Here is a 10,461-nt window from a genome sequence, read left to right as displayed (position 1 = left end):
AATCGGAGGCCAAGAGACCAGGATTCTCATACTCCCTCTGCTACCCACAGCTGAGCAAGTTACTTAGCATGTGTGGGACCTCGTTTCCTCATTGCAAATAGCTCTAACAATCCAGGGGTATGTGGTGGTTGTGGATGGGGAAGACACCCATAGAAAGCCTTTATTAAATATGTACTTGTGCCAGATACTGTGTATATATTATCTCATGAATTAGGCATTATTTTCTTCCATTTTAAAGATGAGTAATCTGAGGTTCAGAGATATAAATTAAATTGTCCAGGTCATACAGAGAGTAAATTACAGCTATAACATGTAATCTAGGTTTGCCTGACTCCAAAGCCTTTTCAAGGTATGAGTATATAAGTAATGATGGGGCTATTTTCATGCATTTATTAATTCATTCAGTATTTATTCAAGACCTACCATGACTTAGCAGGCACTATGCTTTGATCTGGGAATTCAGTGGTGAATAAATTAGAAATGTTTCCTGACTCATGAAGATATTAGTCAGCTGGGATAAAAGAGACATTAAAAAGATGAAGACACAAATATATGATTACCAATTGTGATTAGTACTGTGACAAAAAAGGACACGGTGTTGGGATGGAATAACAAGGGAGACCTGATTTGGGTTGAATAGATCAGGGAAGACCTTTCTGAAATTGAGACTCAGAAGATAACTAGGTGGTAATCAGGCCAGAATGAGAAAAACATTTCAATGTTTCTGGGTGGATGGAGTACTGAGGATAGAGAGCTGATCCAGCTGGTCCCCAACAAGGCTCTTCAGGGGATGGAGATGCCCTGATGATGGCCACGGCCAGCTTTGTAGAGAAGGGTTGTGGCCATGTCCAAGTATGTGGTATTTCCTTAACACGTTATGTATTGGGGAAAGTCCTGTCCAGACATGGAAATGGCCTCTCCCTTCCCTTGGAAATCCTGGCATGCCATCCAGTTTTGCAACTTTCCAACCTGTTGCCAATCAGCTCTGCTGACCTATTGGCCCTACACTTGGTAGTGAAGCTCACATTGCTGTTTCTCAATTGGTTCTCCATATTCTAAGATCCAAAGGGCAGAAAGCTGGAGTAGAGCCTGTCTGGACACTTTTGTCCACAGGTTATCTTCACTTTACGCCTGGAATTTACGTGCCAAAGATTCAGACATCTCCCAGAAAAGTTGCTGAGCCATTTGACTAGCTGTATAATCATGGGCTCAGGAAATCCAGCAGTACTTATCCTATGGAGTCAATATTCTGGATAACAGTGGAAAGGATTACATGGAATAATATTTCTGGATCCTGGAAGATCAAGTTACACTAAATAGATCTTTTGGATAATGAAGAAGTAAACTGAGGCGCATTTCTGGATTACAGAGAGAGGAGTGAAATTGAGTCACTCAGTGCGGATAATGGAGGGAGGAAGAACATGACTCACAGTTCTGGGTAAGAGGACATCATTCTGCTGATGGGGGAGGATGAAGCCGGACTGCTTTTCTGGGTAACAGAGGCAGGCAGCCCAGGAAAGGACACGAGATGGCAACACCTGCAGCCCACAAGAGCCAGCAAACAGGAGGGAGCTTGAGCAACGACGGCTTCCTTGTGTGCCCACCAAGCACAAGCGAGGGCAGCTGTGCCTGGGGAGGCAGGTGCCCTGGGGTTGGTTTCTTCCCAAGGCCTTCCTTCCGTTGCTGCTTCACATAGCCTGCTGCCAGTGGGCCGCACAAAGTCTCAGATACCATGTGCTTAAATACAGCGCTTTGGTGACCCTCTGAGGCTTTCAGAGTGACAGAGATACAAAGCTAGCGTCTTCTTTGAACTGCTCAGATGAAAGGTCCTAGGAATCAACTTGGAGATGCTGAGAGTCAGACAATTTAGTCATTTAGGCTGCGAGGTGTTACAATCAAAAGGGAAATTAGTCATATCCAGTCTAAATCTTTCACTTTACAGTTGAGGAAACCGTGGCCTAGAGATGGGAAGTGAATGGTCCAAAGCCTCACAGGCAGATCCTGGCAGAACTGGGACTAGAACCCAGAATCCCTGACTCAGACTGGTTCTTTATGAGGCCAAACGTGAAGCCATCTCATAGGAATAGAGAAAGGCTTTCTGGAGGAAGCTTTTAGGACTGAAATCAGAGACAGAATGGAAATGTGAAAGGAAATGAATATGTTAACACAATTAACGAAAGCCTTCTATGAATTAGACACAGTGCCAGATGTTTTTACGTATTTTTAAACCTCATTTAATCCTCTCAAAAATCCCCTTGATGGAGATATTATTGTCGTGAATAATATCTGTTAAAACTGAGACTCAGAGTTTCAGTAACTTGTCTCAGGCCACACATGGCTGAGCCAGTATTTGAACCCAGGTCTGCTTGAAAACACAGCCTGAGCTTTTCTACCCCAGCTGCCTGGAAACATCAGTTGGTTCTCGAGATCATCACTGATATGATAAAACCTGGGACAGAAATCAGGCATGTCTAGCCTTTTCCTGTCCTGAGTAGGAAAAGGAGCAGACAACTCTTCCCTCAGGCATGAAAGTGAGGTGATGACTGAGGTATTGGGTCTCTATGCTAAAGTCAGAACTCGTACTTTGGTGAAATTGTCATCTGGATAAATTTAGGGTCTGTGATCTCACTGTAGGTATGGTTACCCCAATAGCTATTTTCCTTTTGGCCTATGTACTCTGTCTGCTCTTATGAATAATATTTTTATCCCAATCTAATCGCTTATAGTATTTGGTTTTTACACAGGTTATTTTTAAAATTTTGGATATAATTTGCTTCGGAAAGTAAGTTGGCCAGTAACCACAAAATCCCTCTTAGTATTACTAAAATGCTTCTCTGCCAATTCTTTAAGAAATTAGATCATCTTCAGATGAATTGTTAATAAAAAAATTAACTCGATGGCCAGTAGCATGGATATCTTTGGGCTCTTGGCCAAAAGATAAGCCATCTGTGTGAAAGAAAACAGGCTAACAATTTTGGACTCTGGTCTCTGTGGCCACATTGAGCATTGACCTCACTGGTAATTACCCAGATTAATTGTTTTTGGGGGTTGTGTTCTCTCATCACGAAAACTTCTCTTCCCAATTCAAACCACGTGGGTTAAAACAAGAAAACAAAAGCCAAAACTGCTCCCCACACCCAAAAGCCCCTTCTGTTAGGGCTCCCAAGTAGACCCGGGAGAGCTGTTACAGGGCTGAGAAGGGCTGGTCATCAGCGCATACCATACATAGGTGGAGGGCTTGTTATTCTCAGTTTCCCGCCTAGAAGAGGATACCCCTATTGTTTCTGAAAGTGCTGACCAGGACCCACATTTCCAACTAAAATTCCTCTATCCCTGCAACAGCAGCAAAAGCAGCAGCAGAAGCAACAGCAATAGATAAGTGTTTTGATGAATTGCAAGATGGATAAGGCTTAAAGTGCCCCCAGCCCTGCTGATACCAAATGCCTTTAAGATACAGCCTTTCCCATCCTAATCTACAAAGGAAACAGGAAAAAGGAACTTAAAACTCCCTGTGCTCAGACAGAAATGAGACTGCTACAGCCCGCTTCTGTGCTGTTCCTTCTTGCCTCTGACTTGTAAACAAGACCTAGTAGGACATGCGAATGGAAAGTCACAAACCTCTGGGTGTTTGAAAGGATCCCTGGGACCTCATGCACATCTGCGGAAACTGGATGGAGAGATTTGGGGAAGCATGGATTCTTTAGCCGGCGTAGTTCTCTATGGAGTCAGCTTGCTCCTTTCTGGTAAGGTTTGGCTTTATTATTATTATTATTTTTTAACTTTTTAACAGAGTTAGTGATTCTGGGCTCTCTCACCAATGCTGAGTGCTGGTTAACAAGGGGCAGCTGTGGCACAGAAACTGTTTATGAGTCTCCGTTTAATATACGTAAGGATTGACGTGGAATGTCCTTGTGGCATGAAATGATTTTTCTAGAGTTTCTCTTCTGGATCATTGCTCCCTGTGTTACCACAGACTCTGTGAGAACTGATTAGGTCACTTTATTTGAAGAGATGCGCTTACTATAGAGCATTATTTTCCGGCTCCTCATTCTAGATTGTTTCCTTATTCTATAGAAAAAGAAGAAACCTGGCTTTACCTGCTTCAAAGAAAATCTTCAGTCATTAAAAAAAAATCAAACTCATGTTGAGAATGATGGGGTCCAACTTAAACATGGTACAGATTGTCATTTTTAAATGAGAACAAAAATCCTTTTGTATAAAGATTTCACACTTGTATCCTATTTTAATCAAAGCAGTCAAATGCTAGGCTTTTTTTTTTTTTTTCTCTTATAGTTGGGGTCCGGGAGATTAGGGCTGTATAATTTTTGTTTTATTTAAAAAAATATTTGGCATTTAGTATTTGTAAAGTATTGGCCCAATGAAATGAAAGTTTAGGCAGTTACCCAGATCATTGGGCACAGGTTTAAGGAATGTTTGGCCTGAATGTTTCTAGATTGAGGGTGTCTGTTGCTTGGCTTCTCTAGATAGTGGCGTGGCTCCTAGTTCACTCACCCTATGGGAGACCTACAAAAGTGGTATCAAATCACAAAATACAAATCACAACTGTAGTGGCCATCAATCTCCCCTTCAGTTTGAAAGCATTCGAATTATCGTAATGAAAGTAGAACTGATATAGGAAATGAATTTGGGAAAATTTACCGAACTTAATGGTGTGGGCTATATTATGTAAGTAGAATTTGATCCGAGTATACGTAAGTATCTGCTATATTTTATATTTTTCATATGTTTGCAATATTAAATATTAAAAAAATTAATCCAATAAGATAACAGAATTGCATGTAAAGTACTTTGTTTATAGCACTTCAGTTTGTTTTCTATTATCAATTATATTGAGGATTTAATATTTTAAAACTAAGAATGTGTAATATAAACTGCCAAAAATGAAAGATATCAAGATAGTTTCAGTATTTATGTAGAAATTTTTTATATTCATGTAGAAATAGTGTTAATTTCTCCAACAATACGCACCTTTAAGTCAAATAATTATAATTCCATTTTCAGCTTGCTTTTTTTCTGTGTGACATTTATCAGTTACATGACATCTGGAACTGCTTCTACATCAGGAATTATAGTAATGCAAAGTCCAGTGGTCTACAGTTGCTCTGAGATGTTTTTTAGGTTAAATAACATACACAAACACACACTCGGTTTTAATTCATCTTTTTCCCCCATAGTGACCATGTTATGGCACTTTGTAGTATAAGCTTAGAAAAGCTGTCATAACATCAAACAAAAAAGTTATGTGGCAAAATAGTTACTCTGTGTCTAAACCTTAGTTCCCTGAAAGCATAGCACTAACTTCAGCAGGGTGAAGACCAAAGAGAGGGGTTTCATGCTCTTGCTGAAAAGGTACGGTAACAGCAGCAAGGTTGGTTTCTGGAGTAGGTCTGTTGTGCTAAATCCTAACTTAGATTTTCCATCTAAGCTTCCATGAACATGAATACTGAAAGCCTGATAATTATAATAACAAGAATCCAACGTGATGATGTCTACAGGCATAGGATCCCCTTCTTCAAACCGAATTCCACTGGTAGACTACAGTAATGGAGCAAGGGGCTCATGACTTACGGATTTCTCTCTCTAGTCTAGTGGCTTGTTCCTCAGTGCTTTTTTTCTGAACGAATAGAACTGAAAAAAATGTCACATTTGCTTCAGTGAAGGTGACTCTGGGTGGTAGATGCTAACCCATAAGAGGGTTGGAGGAGGTATGTAATTTTTAGAAGGCTTCCCTCAAATCCACCTAGATTCTGGTAGATTCCCCTCCCAATGCCAGCTTATAAACAAGTTCTAAGAAACATGCTAGATTTTCCCTACTCTCCCATTCCCACCAAACCAGGCTGCCATCTCTAAAGAGTTGTATATGCAGAAAAACAAAATAAAACAAATCACCCTTTCTGCTTTATCATAATATGTCCTTTGTGTGCAACACTGATCCAGTGGGAAGTTTCTAGTAGCATGCCTTCATGCCTCTTTCCTGTCTCGTTTGACATTTTAAGTAACAACCTGGGTTCAGAGATAGTGAACATCTTGTCTGGAATGGCAGAGGAAATTCAGTTATAAAGTCAGGAAAGTGGTCCCAGATGGAACCTCCTGATTAGGGTTGGTCTTAGAAGGCTAGTATCAAGTCTGAGTAATCAAGGGTGGAGGTGTAGAAGCTGAGAACAGAGACACACCTGGGAATTATTCTCAGAGGGAGGAGTTTTGCTTTCCTCACAGATGCTCCCTCCTAAGCATTGTCTTTGTTGGGAGGTCTCAGTATTTCCCTTTCAGCCCTACCCTGGGAGAGCTTCCTTCAAGAGTCTAGTTCTTCTAAGACATCGCTCCAGGAGGGAAGGACTCTTCCAAATTCATTTCAGAAGACTATGCTATATCCTCTGGGCGATTCAGATGGGTGGGCTCCAGTTTTTTCTGACATTGTCGATTCATCTCCTAGAGCTCTATTCCCAAAAAGATATGTGTGATTGTGTCACCAGCTTATTCCCTGTAGATGGCTTACTGGTTAGAGCACAGAATTAGGATGAAAATAGATTTGTCTAGGCTGGAAGGGTGAACCAAACCAAAAAGATACCACTTCAGAATAGATAAATGTCAAGTTAAGTGTTTGGGTTCAATAAATAGATGATGTGTGTTCAATGTGAGAGAGACCTGGTTTGTTGAGATTTCTAGTGAGTGACATCCAAGTTTTGGTGATCCACAAAATTTATAGGAACCAACACATGCTTTATTTGCTATAAAGGTAATACATAAGCTGTAACTGTTTGCATAGTAAAAATATAAGGTCCGAATTAGAGATGGTAATCACTTCAATCTACTGCTGAAAGCACACTCATTAAACACTGAAGACAAGAAATTTGACAGCAAACATAGTAGGCGAGCAGGAAGGTGAGTGCTTTAGAAACCTTGTCATGTGGGAATATTTAGTCAGGACAGAAGAGATGAAGGAGCAGCATTTTTATGGGTTTCCATATAGAAGACACCATAGACATTGTATTTTTGCCAAGTCTAGGATCCAGGGGTGGTGGGAATTGCACAAAAGACAGAGTTTGGCTTTATTGATGGAAACCTACTAAAAACTGGATCACCATCCCCCTGAGGAGTGAGTTCCCACACTGGGGAGGGTTTGGGCATAGGTTGGGTGATTGATAGTCTTTAGGAATGTGAAAAGAAGATCCTTTTCATTTCACTACCTGTGGCTCCTCACTGATCACTTAACAGGTAGATAAAGATTCAGAAAAGCCACCAAGATCTTTACCCACTGAAATCAAACTGGGTGTGTTTTCTGAATGTGGACCCAGATGTGGTCACTTCACACTGAACTGTAACTCAATCAACATGCCTTAGAAGAAGAAAAAGCACATGCACCTGTGCTATGATGACTCTCTTTTGAAACAACTGCTCTATGAGACTGAGGTGGAGCTCATCAAGAAGGCAGGGGAAGGAGTTAAGGGTATGGATTGTGAAGTCACATACTTGGGGTTAAGCTCAAATTGGATGACCACGGGCAAGTTATTCGATTCTTCTAAAGCACAGTTTTCTCATCTTTTACATTTGAGAATACTTTTTCACAGAGTTGTGGTAAGCATCAAGTGTGATAATGCAAAGCAGTCAGTCAGTCAGAACCATCTTAGTAAGTGAAGCTAGTGTAATCAAAAGAGTAGTGTTGCTATGAGGACCCCTGTGCTCCTTCAAGACCAATCTAATCTTTTCTGGGTGTAGGGGAGTCGCTTACTACTCATAGAAGTGGTCTCCTTCTAAAAGACTTCAACATAATCCAGTTCCTCAAATTTTACGCTGGTCACGCCCCACTTGACAAGCCAGAACACTTGATGTACTCTCCAGTGCTTTCCCTCACCTCCCCGTGCTCAGGGCTCTTCTGCTTCAATCAGGCCCATCTCCATGATCTGTGCATACTTTCCTCTTGGCTCTTGTTCATGTTGTTCTATCCATTTGGAAGAGACATCCTCCATGTTCACTCTGCAAACAAAATTCAACTCAATTTGCCTAGGCCAACTCTTCCTCATGATGTTCTACTCCTAATTCTGAGCTCCCTTACCACACAGGCTGTGTCTTTGAGCTTTGGGCACGTAAATTTAGCCCAGTTAACCTCTAACATTGTTGACAACAGATATTATTTCTTTTTTATTCTCCATAGTGCCTGGAGTTTAATACACCATAGTAAGAAACTTTTGGTATGCCACGGCAGACCTGAAAAAAAGGGAAAGTGTTGTTGTACAAAGGGGTTTTAAACATTGAAATAATAATAATAAATTTCATATATATTGCAAGTAGTAGTCACTCATATCTTAAAAGGTTGATGTAAATAAGATTAAAAGAAAATCCTTTTCTTCCCTTAGGTGTGAAACGTGAAAGATATACCCATGAAAGTGGGTTTAACAAGAACTTTACCTAATATTAGGTATTGTGTGATTGTTGAATATTACTTTAAAGATGTGCATAGTTTTTATTCAATAGATATTTATTGAGTTATTGCCTTCCTATAATTCATTCATTCATTCAACTATCATTTCAGTCAACGAAGACATATTGAGGACTAACTTTGCACCAAGTACTGTACTGGATACCAGGAATGCAAAAAAGGATGAATCATTTTATCCCCTTGCTAAACTAGTAGGAAAGATGAATATAGGCAGATACATTATAAGATGCTACAATAAATAATATAATAGGGATATATAAAAATCTAGCCTTTCAAGAGCTATAAAAATGTTTACTGGCTCCAGTAAGAAAAAATGCAACTTTAAAATCCAAATTAAACATAAATGGCTAAAAATATACAATGTCAACTTCATTAATTGCTAAATTTAGTATTGAAAATAATCTGTAGGTTAGGTTTTCTGCACTTTGCAAGAACTCCTAAATAATAATGAATGTTGCCAAAAAATATGGCTAATGTAGTTGTGAGTCACTGATAGTCAAATGATTTTAAAACTAAGTAGATAAAAAGGAAAAGAGAAGAAAGAACTTCCCATCAGAGGGAGCAGAGGGTGTGAAATAGCTGGGCAAACTCAGGGAAGTTGAGTAAGGCTGGAATGTAGAGAGGAGGTGATGAATTGGGGTTGGGTTCAGATCAGGAAGGGCCACACAGGCCATTTTAAGTCATTTGTACCTCTTTCTGTACATGTGGAAATTTAGTATGGTGTTTGTTCTATCATATCTGATTTATGTCTTGGAAAATCCACTCTGATAATAGTGTGGAGCATGTATTGAGTGGCAAAGACTTAGGCCTGGACCGGTTAGGCTTCTCAACACTCCAGGCAGGGAGGCCTGGATAAAGAGGAGGATTGAAAGTGTTTAGGAGGCGAAACGGTAGGGACTGGTGATTGGTTGTATATTGGAGGTTATGGGAAGTAGGGTTGAATAAGCATTGCTCCAGGCTTCTGGTTTGGGTAATGGTGCTGCCGTTCACTGTGTCGGGAAACAAGGCAGAAGGAACTGGTTGGTGACGGGCTAGCATGAAGCAAATAATTAATTTGTACACGTTGATTTCGAGTTTCCGTGTTAAAGACGGATATTTAGCAAAACTTGGCTCTCTGGGTCTGAAGCTCAGAAAAGGCGGAGTGGGCAAGGGATTGAAACATAGGAATCTTTGTTTATGGTAAGCGAAGCCCTGGGATGTATACCAAGATTTAAGGGAAGGGAAGAGAAGAAGAGAGAGCCAAGGGTTCTATGAAGAAGCAGTCAGGGAGTTGGCAGAAGGGGCAAACCCAATGAGATTCATTTCCTGGGGTTTCAGAGAATGGGTGTCATGGTAGCTAAGGATGGGGAGAGTTTAAAGAAGGGGATAGTAAGATGGGGACAGCAGAGTGACAGCCTCTGGGCTTGGCATGGGGGCACCAGACTGCAGGTGTGTTATTTTACAGAGAGCCAGCTGCACTGCTAGCATTACCTCGCCAGAGCTTGAAGGGTGTCAGAGGATCAGCTGGCATCACTCCCAGCCTTCAGGAAAGGGGATGTCTAAAGTTGCCTCCCTTGTTTCTGGAATTTTAAACTGATAACCCAATTCCCACCAGGCTAGCCAGGCTATTCCTCAATGCACATCACACGTGCAGAATGTTTTTTAGATTGAGCCTCGTCTGCTTTCCTCTACATCCCTCCCCCACTGCCTCCTTTTGTCCCTTCAGGACTCTGATCATCTTTCTCCCTGTGTTCCTTCCCAGAGGCTGCAGGGGCAGGTGTGGAGACATGATCTGCCAGATGGGCAAAGTCCTGACTCTTTTCAACACATCTGTTGATTAGAGGGAGTGCATTCCCACCGCCTAGTGGTGCCATGTCTAACACTTGGTACGCATGCATGTAGCAAAGAAAGGGAGCAAACCTAACGATGAGCCAGAGGAGCCCATCAGGCAGCGAGCGGAGGGGCGTGTGGGCGGCGGCTGTTTGCTCTCTGCTTGTCACAGCCCCCTGCCCAGGGCTTGACCA

General features: G+C 41.3%; 1 protein-coding gene across 4 annotated transcripts in view; it reads left to right on the top strand.

Annotated features, from left to right (window-relative positions):
• Positions 1-3,251: 3,251 nt before the first annotated feature.
• Positions 3,252-10,461, top strand: part of TEK (TEK receptor tyrosine kinase) — a 95,271-nt gene continuing 88,061 nt past the window's right edge. For 2 of the 4 annotated variants that reach the window (XM_057724401.1, XM_057724402.1), the window contains exon 1: positions 3,535-3,743. In XM_057724401.1, the coding sequence (XP_057580384.1) occupies positions 3,692-3,743 (52 nt within the window). In that variant the 5' untranslated portion in view covers positions 3,535-3,691. Of the gene's footprint in view, positions 3,744-10,461 lie in introns of all 4 variants that reach the window. The other 2 variants (XM_057724399.1, XM_057724400.1) reach the window with 2 other exon arrangements.

The sequence above is a fragment of the Hippopotamus amphibius genome, chromosome 2 (assembly GCF_030028045.1).
Source record: "Hippopotamus amphibius kiboko isolate mHipAmp2 chromosome 2, mHipAmp2.hap2, whole genome shotgun sequence".
In the NCBI taxonomy this organism is placed as follows: Eukaryota; Metazoa; Chordata; class Mammalia; order Artiodactyla; family Hippopotamidae; genus Hippopotamus; species Hippopotamus amphibius.
This window is presented reverse-complemented; position numbering and strand designations above follow the sequence as displayed.